At 38.5% G+C, this 16,909-nt stretch overlaps 1 protein-coding gene across 4 annotated transcripts in view; it reads right to left on the bottom strand.

The window, feature by feature from the left end:
* Positions 1-16,909, bottom strand: part of RANBP17 (RAN binding protein 17) — a 365,039-nt gene that overhangs the window by 27,551 nt on the left and 320,579 nt on the right. For all 4 annotated transcript variants that reach the window (XM_077137636.1, XM_077137634.1, XM_077137637.1 and 1 more), the window contains one exon: positions 698-864. In XM_077137636.1, coding sequence (XP_076993751.1) covers positions 698-864 — 167 coding nt within the window. The remainder of the gene's footprint in view (positions 1-697; positions 865-16,909) is intronic.

The raw sequence follows: 16,909 nt of genomic DNA, 5'->3' as shown, positions 1-16,909 counted from the left end.
TTTTACATGGGCAGGGACCAGGAATCGAACCCAAGTCTCTGGCATGGCTGGCGAGAATTCTGCCTGCTGAGCAACTGTGGCCTGCCCTGTATTCAGTTTTTATGCATGCTGTTACTCTGGTTTTCAGAAAAGAGTTTTTTTAAAACAATATTAAACAGGAACCTAATCTATAGTAGGCAGATAGAAAACACATTTGTAAACAAAGAAAAATAAATTGTGGTTCTATTACTTAGTCAAATGCTCTTGGGAACATAACCTACTTGAATCTTCATTTTTTATCTCAAAATGGGAAAAATACCAACTATGATATGATGAATGGAAAGTTCCTAACATGTTGCCTGGACTAGAAGCCCAGCAAATGGTAGCTTCCCAAATACCAGAGAACTAACAAGGCAAACCTAAGATAACATTAGCAGAGGCTCCAGGAAAGAAATCAGAAGTTGAGTGTTTTCAGTTTCAGCTTGGCCCTGTATTTCTTTCTCTCAGGCCTCTGAAAGAGCTATCTTCTTTTAGAATTCTAGCTTCAATAAGGTGAGATGAACCACTCTGGGGATTTCTCCAGGGTGGGTAAACATTGAAACAAGTGCCACTTTCAGGGAAAATAATCTCAAGGAATAACTGGTAAAGAGTTCTTGGCAAGATCAGTTGCTCTAAGAGATACCCAGTGTCCAGGATGATTACAAGGAAACTCTATTACCTGCTGCAAGACATCTGGGTTTTGCTGCATAAAGTGTAATAGTCTCTGACCACCTTGGGTAGCCTCTCTGCTTCGAAGTGGCTTCTTGCCCTCTTTTGCTATGTGCTTGAAGAGGTAGGTGATAATGTAGTCTAAACTGGTACAGCAGCTGGAGGAAACAACTGTATCTGTATAAACAAAAATGAGAATTCATTACCATTACTGAAATGTTTGCTTCATCTGATTAATTATAATGCTTCTATTAAAAATGACTTTCTGGTTTCAAAGCACTTTTGTCAAACTATAAATTCCTTGAGAGCAGAGATTTAGCCTTTTTGTTTTTTTTTTAATCTCCCTACACCCAGGGTCTACCACAGGGCCTGGCATAGAGACATATTGGTAAGTAAATGATTCCTGGATTTGTGACCTTAATGGTCTTCACAAAGACCCTTTACTCAAGGCAAGTGATCTGCCTAGTGCAAAGTACTCTCTGCTTCAGGGAAAACAGGGTTCACCCTCCACTCTGGTGTGAGAGAGCTCATAAGTTAGTTTACAAGTCACTGTAGCATAGTGCTGCATAGAAATGAGTGACAACATTGTGAGGATTTCAAAGGAGAGATCACATGTGGGTGGGGATCAAGGAGTTTTGTGAAGGATGTGGTACCTGTCATGGGATCTGAAAGATGATTCCAATGAAACTAAGGAAGGATATTTTTTAGGTTGAGAGATTATATGAGGTAACAATGTACAGTGGGATAAGCAAGGAGTTTGAAGTCAGGCCACTCAGGTTTCAAATTTTGTCTTAACCAATTACTTGCTGTAGTGTTATTTTGAAAAAGCCATTTAATCTTTCTCACCATTTGTAAAATATTTCGCAGAGTGATATGAGAAGAAAACAACACGAAATGCACCAGTAATAAAAATAGCTGATATTTATTGGGAGCTTATTATGTGCTAGTTATTGTGTTAGAAGTTTCACATTGACCATTACAATTTATCTTCACAACAGAATTACAATAGCTACTATTATTATCTCCATTTTACAGTTGAGGACACTGAGGCTACAGAGATTAAGTGACTTGTCCAGTATCAAATAGACAGAAGATAGTGGAATCATGATATGAAAATAAACAAGGAATTGGACTCTGAAATTGCAACCTCAACCACTCCATTAAAATCAGATTATTAAGCAAAAATATATGTAAGCATCAGGTTCCTCCTTAAAACATGATGGACATCCAAAAAATGGTAGCTAATACTGGTTTGTCCTTAGTGGTGGAGAGAAGAGGGTGTGTACAGGAGTAGCCCTTTTGGTTTGAGGGAAAGAATGTGGAAGAGTCATATGAGAGAAGGTTGACAAACTAGGTTGGGGTCTTATCAAGGGCATACAAGAGCAGGCTGAGACATTTACATTTGGAAGGTAAGAGAGGTATTATTGAAGGTTTTTTGAGCAAGTAAGTGATTGGGGGTATTTTGAGCAAGTAAAGTGACAGGGCAACTATTTGTTGAATATTTCCTTTGCACACTAAAATCATCATCTCATTTACCTCTAGCAACTACTTCATATCTGGTAGGTGTTACTTCATATGTGTTTTTCAAATGAGAAAACAGAAGCTCAAAGATTAAGTAGTTTACCAAAAGTCCATAGCTTTGATTCATCACATGACACTGCCCAGATTTTTTGGCTAATGGTAACATTTGGACACTGTCCCTAGGAGTTTGTGATATTACCAAGGGAAACAACTAAAAATGGTGACTATGGTAGACTTAGAAGAGGGGAGGAAGCAGACTGGGTGAGCAGGGCTGAGAAGTAGTAGATTATAAACTTCCTAAGGGAATAAATAGTTTCTTATTTATCTTATTCATGTCTGAGGCTCTGAGACACATGTATGCCCATCACAGATTAGAGGTCAAATATTAGCTGAATTAATTAAAGAATGGGTTGACAAAGCTAACCCGAGAAAGTCTTCTAGAAAAGCCTTGAGTTTTAGCAATAATACCTAGGATTGATATAGTACTAAAGTTTTAAAACTCTTTCACACACATCATTTTATAAATGTCATGGTAAACAAAAAGAGGAAGGTTTGGATATAAGTTTTGAAATACAGATAAATACCATTTAAAGTGGAAGATAATGAAAGCTGATACAGGATCATGAGGGGTTGAGTGAAAGTCTAAAAGACTGGCATGGAAAATAGTTTTAGAAAACTGAAGAGCTATCGGCTTCAAAGAAAGGAGCTCTCTTTATTTCCTAAATCTATGGTATTTGAGGTGAAAGGTAACTGGGTTATTTTGTAGAAAAGGGAACTTTGGCTTTAGAATCCTGAGAGGCAGCAATGTAGTGGAAAACGTATAGGCCTAGAAGTCAGACACACAGTTGTTGAGTTTAGTTGCTTTTCTCTTTTCCTTCGCATTTCTACCTTTGAAGGCACAGTCATGAAAGTAAATAGATTAAGTAACTTAACATCTACAAAAGGAAGCAAGCAGGAAACAGATATGATTTTCCTCACCAGTTGTTATCAATTATACAAAAATGATAAAGAGTTCACAGAGATTTGGTGACCATATGCCATGCAGGTTGCATTAAAATGTTCCAATGCACTGAGTCAGCTGTGGAAAAGCCAGGTAAACACTTTAGACGTGAAGGCTGGAGCATATATCCTTGCAATAAAAGCAAGAAGAAGAGCTTCCATTATGGCTGATTTATGGTTGGGGCTTTGAAAAGGATAAATGTAATTTCAGTGTAGATTTAAAAGTGCAGAATCACAAAGATCAAGGGGCATTTAGTAAAACACAGAATGAATAGTGTTATTATTGGTTATTTTTATTTGTAGCTTAAGCTATTTGTTAGATCCAAATAATGAAACTCTCCTGATATAGAAGGAAAGGCAAAAGTAATCAATATTTTGTCCTAGTTCTTGGACATGTTCATTTGCACCACCCTTTCTTCTCTGCGTGGAACGCATGCCTGTCCCGACCTTGACTAATCTTCAGAGGTCTTCCATGATTACCTCTAAAAAAGTCACTCTCTATCCTGTGCCCTGTTTTAATTCTTTGTTTAGCGCTTATCATTATTTGGTGTTTCTTGTCAGTTAATTAATGTTTATCTCTCACTAGAATACAAGGTTTACATGAGATAGGGACCTTATCTGACTTGTTCCCTTCAGTAATACCAAGGTCTAGAATGGTACTTGTCACAACTGGTAATCACAGAATGAGTTGAGAGCCATTACTAAGGGCAGTTAGAATTTTCTAAGTTCTGTGTTTAGTCTCTGAATAAAACAGAGTACAGCGTGTGTGCGTGTGTGTGTGTGTGTGTGTGTGTGTGTGTGTAGCTGGATGGGTGATTAAAAAGATAGAAAATACAATCCATTCACCTTTCTCTTTCCTCACATTCTAACTGGTATGAACTAAAATGCTAATGAATGATGATTAAATAATTTTTTTATGCCATGTTAACATATTATGCTAGTCACCACCCTATCACTCACTGATTCATCTTCTTTGGACCTCTCTCTCAGTTTTTCATTGAGGCTACAGTAGGATCAAAGCCTGCTTGCAACCCAAACAATACCTATAAATGCCCTCTTTTTGCAAAGTTGTTATTGTTAGAAAAATAAAAACCAAAGGATATACTTTTAACACTCTTAATAGTGCTCTTACTTCAATATAGGGGACAACTAACCTGACAGAGTTATCTAATGGTTTCAGTGCCAATCTGCAATAATACAAGAGGCTGAAGATAAAATCACAGAAACAAGGGAAACCATTCTTATCAGGCATTAAGCCATCAAAGCTGCAACCTTTATCAGGTAGATACAACAGACTAGTGTGGTAGAGAAGAATGGCTTTTGGAGTTAGAAAGACTCACAGATCACGTATTTAATAACGCATACTTCATTTACTGCACTTTGTTTTATTGCGCTTTGCAGATATTGTGTTTTTTACAAGTTGGAGATTTGTGGCAACCCTGTATTGAGCAAGTCTATGTATTAGCGCCATTTTTCCAAGGGCATTTGCTCACTGCATGTCTCTGTGCCACATTTCAGTGATTCTTGCAATATTTCAAATTTTTTTCATTATTCTTATATCTGTTATGGTGATCTGTGATCAGTGATCTCTGATGTTACTATTTTAACTGTTTTGGGGTACCATGGACCGTGCCCATATAGACAGTGGACTTAACTGATAAATATGTGTGTTCTGACTGCTTCACCAACTGGCCATTTCCCTGTCTCTTTTCCTATCTTTGGGCCTCCTTATTCCTTGAGATGCAACAATACTGAAATTTGACCAATTAAAACCCTACAATGGCCTCTAAGTATTCAAGTGAAAGGGAGAGTCACACATCTTTCGCTTTAAATCAAAAGCTAGAAAAGATTAAGATTAGTTAGGAAGGCATGTTGAAATCCAAAACAGACCAAAAACTAGGCTTCTTGAGTCAGTTAGCCAAGTTGTGAAGGCAAAGGAATAGTTCTTGAATGAAATTAAAGGCGCTACTCCAGTGAACACATGAATGATAAGAAAGAAAAACTGCCTTATTGCTGAGACAGAGAAGGTTTTAGTGGTTTGGATAGACGATCAAATCAGTCACAACATTCCCTTAAACTGAAATCTAATCTAGAAGGTGCACGGGTGGTTCAGTGGTAGAATGCTCGCCTTCCATGGGCAGGAGACCCGGGTTCAATTCCCAGACCATGCATTACCCTCCCCCCCCCGAAAAAACCCACAAAAAACAAAAAACAAAAACAAAACCCAACCCTGATCTAGAGCAAGGCCCTGACTCTCTTCAATTCTGTGAAGGCTAAAAATGTGATGGAATTGCAGAAGAAAAGTTGGAAGCCAGCACAGGTCAGAGGTTTAAGAAGCTGTTGACATAACACAAAAGTGCAAGGTGATACAGCAAGTGCTGATGTAGAAGCTGAAGCAAGCTATCCAGAAGATCCAGCTAAGATCATTGATGAAAGTGGCTACACTAAACAACAGTTTTTCAATGTAGATGAAACAGCCATCTATTGGAAGAAGGACTTTCATAGCTAGAGAGAAGTCAATGCCTGGTGTCAAAGCTTCAAAGGACAGAGTGACTTTATTGTTAGGGGATAATGCAGCTGGTGACTTTAAGCTGAAGTCAAGGCTCACCTACCATTCTAAAAATCCTAGTACCCTTAAGAATTATGCTACATCTACTTTGCCTATGCTCTATAAACAGAACACCAAAGCTTGGATGACAGCACATCTGTTTACACCATGGTTTACTGAATATTTTAAGCCCATTGTTGAGATCTATTGCTCAGAAAAAAAGATTCCTTTCAAAACTGTACGGTTCAATGACAATGTACCTAGTCACCCAAGAGCTCTGATGGAGATGTACAGTACAATGTGATTAATATTTTCATGCCTGCTAACATAACATCCATTCTGTAGCCCATAGATCAAGGAGTAATTTCGGCTTTCAAGTCTTATAATTTAAGAAATACATTTCATAAGGCTATAGCTGCCATAGGTAGTGATTCCTGTGATGGACTGGTCAAAGTCAACTGAAAACCTTCTGGAAAGGATTCACCATTCTAGATGTCATTAAGAACATTTGGGATTCATGGGAGGAGGTAGACAAATATCAACATTAATAGGAATCTGGAAGAAGTTGATTCCAACCCTCATGGATGACTTTGGGGGGTTCAAGACTTCAGTGGAGGAAGTGGGAATATCAAGAGCACTTGATAAAGTGGAGCCTGAAGATGTGACGGATTTGCTGCAATCTCATGATAAATGTCAATGGAAAAGGAGTTGCTTCTTACAGATAAACAAAGAAAGTGGCCCCTTGAGACGGAAACTACTCCTGGTGGAGAAGATGTTGAACATTTTTGAAATGACAATAAAGAATTCAGAATATTAGATAAACTTACTGATAAAGCAGTAGCAGGGTTTTAGAGAATTGACTCCAATTTTGAAAAGAAGTTCTATTGTGGGTAAAATACTAACAAAAAGCATCACATGCTGCAGAGTGACATGGACGAGTAATCGGTACCACCAATTTCATTTTGTCTTATTTTAAGAAACTACCATAGCCATGCCAACCTTTAGCAAACACTACCCTGATGAGTCAGCAACCATCAACATGAAGGCAAGACCCTTCATGAGCAAAATGACTACAACTTGCTGAAGGCTCAGATGATGGTTAGCATTTTTAAGCAATAAAGCATTTTAAAAATAAGGTATGTACATTGTTTTAAAAATTATTTATTGTGAAAAATAACATATACAAAAAACCCCAGTAAGTTTGAAAGCACACCACAATTAGTTATAGAACAGATTTCAGAGTTTGTTATGGGTTACAGTTCCACAATTTTAGGTTTCTCCTTTGGCTGCTCCAAGACACTGGAGACTAAAAGAAATATCAATATAATAATTCAGCAGTCATACTCATTTGTTAAATCCTACCTTCTCTGTTATAATTCCACCTTCTCCTTTAATCTTTCTCCCATTCTTCTTTTTTTTTTTTTTTTTGCATGAACAGGCACTGGGAATCAAACCTGAGTCTTCAGCATGGCAGGTGAGAATTCTGCCACTGAGTCACCATTGCATCGCTTTGATCTTTCTCCCATTCTTTAGAGTATTTGCCCATTCTAATTTTTTCATGTTGGAAAGGGCTGTTGATAGTATTTATGGGGTGGGGGCATGGAGATAGTTGATGTTCTGGAGAGGCTGGCCCCTCTGGATTTCAGGACTTATCTGGCCTAGGAACCCATCGGGAAGTTGCAGGTTTCTGGAAAGTAATCATAGTGCATGGAACCTTTGTAGAATCTCAGATAGAGCTCTAGGTATTCTTCAGGGTTGGCAGGAATGGCTCTGGTTGGGGTTTCGCAAACCATGGTAAATAGTAATGTCTAGCTGAAGTTTGCATAAGAGTGACCTCCAGAATAGCTTCTTGGCTCTATTTGTACTCTCTCAGCCACTGGTTCCTTATTTTGTTACAATTCTTTCCCCCACTTCAGTCAGGAAGGCATTATACATTGTTTTTTAGATATAATGCTGGTACACATTTAATAGAATATAGTATAGTGTAAATAATTTTTACATTCACCAGGAAACCAAAAAATTTGTGTGACTTGCTTTATTGTGATATTTGCTTTATTGTGGTGGTCTGGAATTGAACCCACACTATTTCCAAGGTATACCTGTAGTTAGTTGACCTAGGCAAATCATTTCAGTTCTGATTCACAGCTTGCTTATCTGTATAATGAAATAATATTACTTAATTAATTCACTCAAATATTTATTGAGTACTTACTATTTACAAGATACTAGAAATAAAGTGGCGATCAAGATACAGTTCATGAATGATGTTGTCACCACAGACATCCTCTGGAAAAGTCTCTGCTTAGAAACAACTAATAAAAGGACAAATCTCACTTGCTTGGAACTCTGGAGTATGCGAGAAAAAGGAGAAAACTCCACAAATGCTGAATTGAAGAAAAAAACCCTGAGAAAAGGTAGAAGATTTATGACCTGGACCTGCCAGTTTGGACGCCTCCTTCTCACTCAATCCTGTGTAGTTTAAGAGTCACACAATGGGGGCACATCCTGAGTACATCCTCTGTGGATGCAGACAATACAACCACGGACAGAAGCTAGTTAGAACCCCATGTTTATACAGGCACAGGGACCAAAGTCTTCTGACACCCAGGGAGGAACACAAGTGATTGAGGAGAGCCACATATAAAAGTGCTCCCAGGAAATAAAAGAAACCAAGCAGAGCAGTTGGCAAAAGGTACAAACACTCAACCCAGACTCTGACTGTTGGGACACTTAACCAATAAAAGGATCTTTTTGGATTGACTTCATCTGGCTTCCTGGGGTGGGATACCCTAATAGGGAAGTAATTGGAGGCAGAAGAGCCTCATAGAAAAAAAGAGAAAGAAACAGGAGTGGGGAAAATGAACTTCTTTAAGTCAGGATGGTCCCAGACTGAAAAGTGTAATGAAAAGGGGGTAGTGAATGAGGAGCTGGGGAGGAAATTCTGCACACACACACACAAACACACACATGCACAAAACAGAAAAGCTCAAGACTCCAGGAGAAGAAACACAGGAAAGGAAGCTTTCTCTTGGAGGTGAAAGAACTGCACATAAAACGGCAATCTTAAAAGTTGTACTGCATATCCAGGACAAGAATCAAGTGCAGAAATCTGAGGTAATCTGAATAAACATGGACTACTCTAAGGGTCCAGTATAAGTTGGAGCAAGTGTCAAAGAAGAGCCCTAACACATAGTCAATCTACAATAAAACCTTGGGCAAGAGGGAGAAACTGACTTTTAGAGTTAACACATCAAAAATAATCAGATGCCCACACACCAGAAAATTACAAGCCATTCTAAGAGACAGGAAGACATGGTTCAGTAAAGGGGACAAATTAGAATTTTAGGGGAGACCCAGACTTTGGAGCAATTAACAAAAGGAGCTGAACTAAATCTTCTAAATCAATTTAAGGAGATGGAGGAAAATATGATAGAAATAAACTAATGGTGGATGTAGAACTAAAGGACATTAAGAAGACAATGTGTGAGCAAAAGGAAGAATTAGAAAGTGTGAAAAGAACCATAAAAGAAATGGGGATGAAAGGCACAATAATGGAGATTAAAAATACACTAGAGGCAAACAATGCGTATTTGAACAGGCAGAAGAAAGAATCAGTGAACTAGAAGATAGGGCAATTGAAATCATACAGTCAGAATAGATAAGAGAAAATAACAGAAAAAATTGAGCATTGTCTCAGGGACTGGAGTAACAGCCTGGCACATATATCTGTATGCATCATGGATATCCCAGAAGGAGAAGAGAAAGGAAAAGGGGCAGAAAGGATATTTGAAAATTTCCCTACTCTTATGAAAGACATAAATACACATACCCATGAAGAGCCACATACTCCAAACAGAATAAATACTAATAGACTACTCCGAGACACATACTTATCAGAATGACAAATGCCAAACATGAAGAATGAATTCTGAAAGCAGTAAGAGAAAAGTGATTTGTCACATACAAGGCATCCTCAGTAAGATGAAGTACCAGCTGCCCATCAGAAAACATGGAGGCAAGAAGGCAGTGCTGTGATATCTTTAAGGTACTGAAAGAGAAAACTGCCAGTCAAAAATTATTTATCTGGCAAAACTGCCCTTCAAAAATAAGGGAAAGTCTAAAATATTCACAGATAAACAGAAATTGAGAGGTCATCACTAAAAGACCTCCTTACAAGAATTGCTAAAAAGAGGTCTTCCAGTTGAAAAGGAAAGACAGGAGAGAGTGGCTTGGAGCAGTGTGAAGAAGTGAAGATCTTCAGTAAAGGTAACTAATTAGTAAATTCAAAGCCAGTAGCACTGTATCTTCAACTCTAACTTTCTCTTTAATCCACATAAAAGTTAGAATACAATTGAAAAAGAAAAAGTCATATTTCCTGATAATGGACAGCAAATATAAAGAAGTGGGATAAAAAACAATGTAAAGAAGGGAAACAGAGGGATATGGGAACAGAGAACGTGTATGCTATTGAAGTTAAGTTAGTATTTTTCCAAATTAATACATTACAGACACAGATTGTGCAATACAAAGCCCAGGGTAACCGCAAAGAAAGTATCCTAAAAAATAAACAGAAATGAGAAAGGGATCAACCAGATACATCACAAAAGATCAACAATATAGAAAAGGAGCTTGTAATAAAGGAAAAGGGAGAAAAAAAGACACAAGACAGATAAAAACCAAGGGACAAAATGGCTCAAGTAAGTACTGCCTTTACAGTAACAACACTGAATACTACTAGATTAAACCCCTAATCAAAAGATAGAGATCGGCCAGTGGATAAAAAGCATGAACCAACTTTATGTTGTTTACAAGAGATTCACCTTAGACCCAAAGACAAATAGGTTGAAAATGAAAGGATGGAAAAAGATAATCCATCCAAATAGTAACCAAAAGAGAGCTGGAGTATCTATACAATATTGGACAAAATAGTCTTAAGGAAAAAAGTTATTACAAGGGACAAAGAAGGACCTATATATTAATAAAAGGGTCAATTCACCAAGAAGAAATAATGATCATATATATTTATGCACCTAACCATGCTGTCCCATAAGACATGAGGCAAACACTGGCAAAACTGAAGAGGAAATAGACACCTATACAATAATAATTGTAGACTTTAGTACACAACTCTCATCAATAGAGAGAAGATCAATAAGGAAACAGAATTTGAATAATATGATAAATGAACTAGACCTAATAGACATATATATATATAACAATACATATTCAAAACAGCAGGATATACATTCTTCTCAGGTGCATGTGGATCATTCTCCAGGAAAGACCATATGTTGGGTAACAAAACGAGTCTCAATAAATTTAAAAAGATTGAAATTATACAAAGCATTTTCTCTGACCACAATGGAATGAAGCAGGAAATCAGTAACAGAAGAGAACTGGAAAATCCACAAATATATGGAGGTTAAATAACACACTCATAAGCAATCAGTGGGTCAAAGAAGAAATTACAAGGGAAATCAGTAAATATCCTGAGATGAATGAAAATGAAAACACAACATACCAAACTTATGGGATGTGACAAAAGCAATGCTAGCAGGGAAATTTAGAGCCCTACCTGCTTACATTAAAAAGAGGAGCTAAAATCAAGGACCTAACTGCACACCTGGAGGCACTAGAAAAAGTACAACAAACTAATCTCAAAGCAAGGAGAAGGAAAGAAATAACAAAGCTTTGAGCAGAAATAAATGAAATAGAAAATGTTAATAAAATTGATAAATCTTTAGTAGACTGAAAAAAACAAGAGGAATGCAAATAAATAAAATCAGAAATGAAAGGGAAAACATTACAACTGATCCCACAAAAGTAAAAAGGATCATTAGAGGATACTATGAACAACTTTATGCAAACAAATTAGAAAACCTAGATGAAATGCAATAATTTATAGAAACACACAAACAACTTACACTGACTCTAGAGAAATAGATCTCAATAGACCAATTACAAATAAAGAGATTGAATCAATCATCAAAAATCTCCCAACATACAAAAGCCCAGGAACAGATGACTTCATCGGTGAATTCTATACCAAACATTCCAAGAAGAATTACCAGCAATCCTGCCCAAGTCTTCCAAAATACTGAACAGGAGGGAATACTACCTAACTCATTCTATGAAGCCAACATCACCCTAAAACCAAAGCCAGATAGTATCTTGGATACTACAAGAAAGTTGCACACCAATTTCTCTAATGAAGAGAATATAGATGCAAAAATTATCAACAAAATATCAGCAATTCGAATCCAATAGTACACTAAAAAAAAAAAAATTAAAGACCACGATCAAGTGGAATTTGCCCCAGATATGCAAGGGTGGTTCAACATAAAAAAAATCAATTAATGTAATAAACCACATTAACAGAATGAAGGGACAAAACACATGATCATCTCAATTGAAAAAGAAAAGACATTTGACAAAATACAGCCCTGTTTCTTGGTAACAACATTTCAAAAGATGGGAATCAAAGTAAACTTCCTCAACATGATAAAAGGCCTATATGATAATCCCACAGCTAACATCATACTATATGGTGACAGACTGAAAGCTTTCCCTCTAGATCAGGAACAAGACAAAGATGCTCACTGTCAGTACTGTTATTCAACACTGTGCTAGAAATTCTAGCTAGAGCAATTAGGCAAGAAAATGAAATAAAAGGCATCCAAATTGGAAGGGAAGATGTAAACTTTTCCTATTTGCAGTACACATGATCCTATATATAGAAAGTCCCGAAAAATCTATAAACAAAGCTTCTAGAGCTGATAAACAGATTCAGCAAAGTGGTGGGGTATAAAATAAACATGCAAAAATCAGTGGTGTTTCTATACACTGGTAAGGAGCAATCTGAGGGGGCTCTCAAGAAAAAATTCAATTTACAATATCAACTAAAAGAATCAAATATCTAATAATAAATTTAAGAATGTAAAGGACTTATACATACAAAACTTTGTTAAAAAGAAATCAAAAATCTTAATAAATTGAAGGACATCCATGCTCTGGATTGGAAGATTAAATATTGTTAAGATGTTATTTCTGCTCCAAACAATTTACAGATTTGATGCAATCCCTATCAAAATTCCAACAGCCTTCTTTGCAGAAATGGGAAAGCCAATTATGAAATTTATTTGGAAGGGTAAGGGGCCCCAAATAGCCAAAAACATCTTGAAAAAAAAGAATGAAGTTGGAAGACTCACACTTGCTGACTTTAAAATTTATCACACTCATTCCACAACTGCCACTTCCTTCTTCTGCCACTTCTGGCGCTACCTGTGTGCTTGTGCAGAGTGGCCCTTGTACCTCTTTTGTGAAATGGCAGCTGGGGAGACTCTGGCTCTCACCATGGATGATGAAAAGCCCAAGGAAGGAGTCAAGACAGAGAACAACAATCACTAATTTGAAGGTGGTGGGGCAAGATGGTTCTGTGGTGCTGTTTAAGATTAAGAGGCACATTCCACTTAGGTAAACTAATGAAATCCTATTGTGAAGGACAGGGTTTGTCAAGGAGGCAGAGCAGGTTCAGATTTGACAGGCAGCTGAATCAATGAAACAGAGATACCTGCACAGTTGGAAATGAGGAGGAAGATACAATTCATGTGTTCCAACAGTAGACAAGAAGTATCTATTAAAAAGGGAGGCTGCTACTTTACTCCAGAACTCTGCTTCTACAGACCAAGAATACATTTTCTATCAGAAAAACAACATCCTGACTACCAAGGTTTAGTTTTCTTTTTTCTTTCATTTTAACCTTCCCCGTTCCTTTAATGTACATGAAGTAACTGGTGTATCTGCACAAGCATATTACTTTTCTTTACTAAATGACCAATCGTATGTTTTGATTGACAGCAAATAGAGATGGGATGAGGAAAAATACTGGTGCTGGGAAATATCCCCTTTCTCCATTAGTGGCATGTTCTTTCAACTCTTAAGTAAGTTAATTTGTCTTCACTGTTGAACAAAACCAACAACATAAAAAATCCTTGCATACTTTGTTCAATTGGAGAATTTAAATGTTTTTCATTTATTTCATCATAAAATCAAGGACAATTTTATAACTTTTCTGTATGGAGCTGTCACATGTAGGGCAATCTATCATTAAGTAGGAATGAATTACTCAAAAAGAAAAGAATTCTAGACAATTTTCCCTTCAAGTCAAGCATCTTGTTGTTTAAATAAACTTCTTGTTTAAAAAAACAAAACAAAACTTAGTAAGCCACAGTGATCAAAACAGCATGGAACTGGCACAAGGACAGATATTATAGAACAATGGAGTCAAACTGAGAGTTCAGAAATAGACCCTCCCATCTATGGTCAATTGAATTTTGATTCTGACTAGTCTGCCAAATCCACTGAATTGGGAAAGAATAGTCTCTTCAACAGACAGTGATGGGAGGACTGGATATCCTAATACAAAAGAATGAAGGAAGACCCCTATCTCACATCATATGCAAAAATTAATTCAAAATGGATTAATGACCTAAATATGAGAACCAGGATTATAAAATTCTTAGACGAAAAAGTAGAGAAGTATCTTCAGGATGTTGTTTTAGGCAATGGTTTTTTAGACTTTACACCTAAAGCACAAGCAACAAAAGAAATAATAGATAAATGGGACCTCATTAAAACTAAAAACATTTTGCATCAAAGGACTTAAACATGAAAGTAAAAAGACAGCATACAGAATGGGAGAATGACTGGGACAGGGTATGCGTGACCAGAGAGGGATTTCTACACTATACTGGGAGGACCTGGATGAAAAAGTGGAGAGATTACAGCTGAGAGGATGAAACTTGCAGGCTGGAGTGGGTGCTAGGGGAGCGGAAAGCTTCCATGCTCTGACCTCTGTATCATCTTGGGTGATCTTCTCTGTCAGCTCCACAGCCCAGAGCTCCCCTCTGGGAACCCAGAAGCCAGTAGTCTTGATTTACTCACACACAGAGGCCTTGCTGACAGGGCACAATGCCTGCTCTCCACCCCTGAGGCAGGCCAGTGTGGATGCCTGGTTTTGGAGGAGACTGGCGGACCTTCCCCTTGGGAGGAATTGGGGGAGGGGATGGACACAGAAGAAAACTGATCTGATATTTTGCCAGTGAAAGAAGCACTTTGGGTCCCACTACATCCATTCTTTCTCCACAGAGGCCCGGAGGTAGGGATAAGGGAGCAAGCTCATCACCGTGCTGTCAGGTACTTCCATGCTGGTTTTGGGCAAGGGCATTTGAAACTCATCCCCACAGCCCAAGGTCATTCCATGTGGGAGCCTGGGAACCACCAGACCCACAATGCCTACAAGCAGATGATCTGCTGAGGTGCACACCGTCCACCACTGAACTCCCTGTGCCAAGGGTTGGCTGCTTTCAATGGACAGGGAAGTCTGTGGCCTTGACCAGATTTGTACCTTGTTTTGATCCTGCTCAGCCTACTGACCCAGTACAGGAGAGACAGGTCAGAGGGGAAGAGAAGGCCAAGAGTGCTGTCTGCTAGAAAGACAGAAGAAATGCAGTCTGGCAAACTGCCATCCTCCCTAGCTTTTAACAGGTCTCCAATTAGAGCTGCACCTCTTGCATAGACCCCAGCCTTTGTTTCATGGGGAATTACTAATAAACCAGTGCAAAAGAGGACCATCAATACAAACCTAAGCAACTTCAAAATCTTAGAAGAGAAAGGGAAACCAACTTTCAAAATAACCTTATCAAGATAACTAAATGCGAGAGATGTTGGTCCAAGATGGTGGCTTAGTGAGGTGTAGAATTTAGTTTGTCCTGCAGAGGAGCTAGTAGATAGCCAGGAACAGTACATAACAACTGCTGGGGCTACATCAGTGACCAGACACACAGTATATACCAGTCTGGACAAGCTGGATTGGTTGTGATCCCACCCAGAACTGGGAGTTCCCCAAGCCTTGGAGCCTGGCACCCCTCCACAGGCTGGTTCCCAGAGGGAAAAGGAAAGAGACTTAACAGCAAGGAACTGAGCTCAACCAAGCATCAACTGAGGAATTAATTAACAAATTTGACCCCTAAAGAAAGGTCTCCAGCTCAGTTGAACCTCAAGTAAAAGCTGAGGTTGCTGGTCTTTGCCCCAATGCAGAAGGGGCAGGGCTGACAGGAAAACAAAACGAAACAAAACAAAACAGAGGCTTTTTTGGATCAGATTTGGATTCCAAGTGCAAAATATGTGAAAGGGTCTGGGCCCTGAAGGAAAGGAGGTAGCACACAGGACCTGGAGGTACACAGAGCAATGTACCAATTTGAGCTCTTGATTGGCAAACCCAAGGTACGGAGGCCCTGCTCTGAAAAGGATTTTTTTTCCTTTTCTTTTTCTTTCTTTTGTGTGTGTTTCAAGGACTGGACTACTCTTTGGCTACAACTGCAAGGCTTCTAAGCCTCCAACTGCCCCAGGCAAGGGTGGAATTAAGCTTGTCTGAGAGACAAAGAGGCTGGTCAGGTGAAAGGAAGCAATTCCCTGGAGGCTGTGCCTTTCCCAGGAGTGGGGTGGGGCCCAACTCAGGTGCAATCCCTCCCTCAAGGAATTCAGACCCCAGCATCTGGAAAACTGAAGTGATTAAAGCCAGTTTACAACCTCTCTTCTGTCTAAACCACATCCCCAGCAGGGAGAGTTTGCTGAAATTAAAGGTACTGCATCACTTTATGCTGGTGGGACCCGCATGCAGACAAAGCCACATACTGAGCAGGATAGGAAAAACACAGAGTCTAGAGGCTTCACAGGAAAGTCTTTCAACCTGCTGGTTCTCATCCTCAGGAAAGACTGATGAAGGTGACTCTTTCCTCCCAAGAGGAGGCCACTTGGGTCTGGGAAAATCTGACTGGGGTCTATAATACCTAAGTAGACTCTCCTAAGGAAAAAAAAAAAAAAAAACGGCACCATACAGGCAGGGCAAGAAACAGGAAAACAAGAACTGAAAAATTCTGATCTGCTAAACAAAACCTATGCTAGAGGTCTAGAATAAGCTGAATGGAATGTCAAAGAACAGGCAGACAACAAAGTCATCCAGCAAGAAAACCCTACGTAAAAAAGTGAAAACAATCTCCAGAATAAATTATTTAAGGAAATTAAATGTCTAGATGCCAGCAAAAAACAACAAATCACACTAGGAAAATTAAAGATGTGGCCCAGTCAAAGGAA

Source organism: Tamandua tetradactyla, chromosome 20 (assembly GCF_023851605.1).
Source record: "Tamandua tetradactyla isolate mTamTet1 chromosome 20, mTamTet1.pri, whole genome shotgun sequence".
Lineage (NCBI taxonomy): Eukaryota > Metazoa > Chordata > Mammalia > Pilosa > Myrmecophagidae > Tamandua > Tamandua tetradactyla.
The sequence above is the reverse complement of the archived record's forward strand: the minus strand, read 5'-3'. Positions and strand labels throughout refer to the sequence as shown.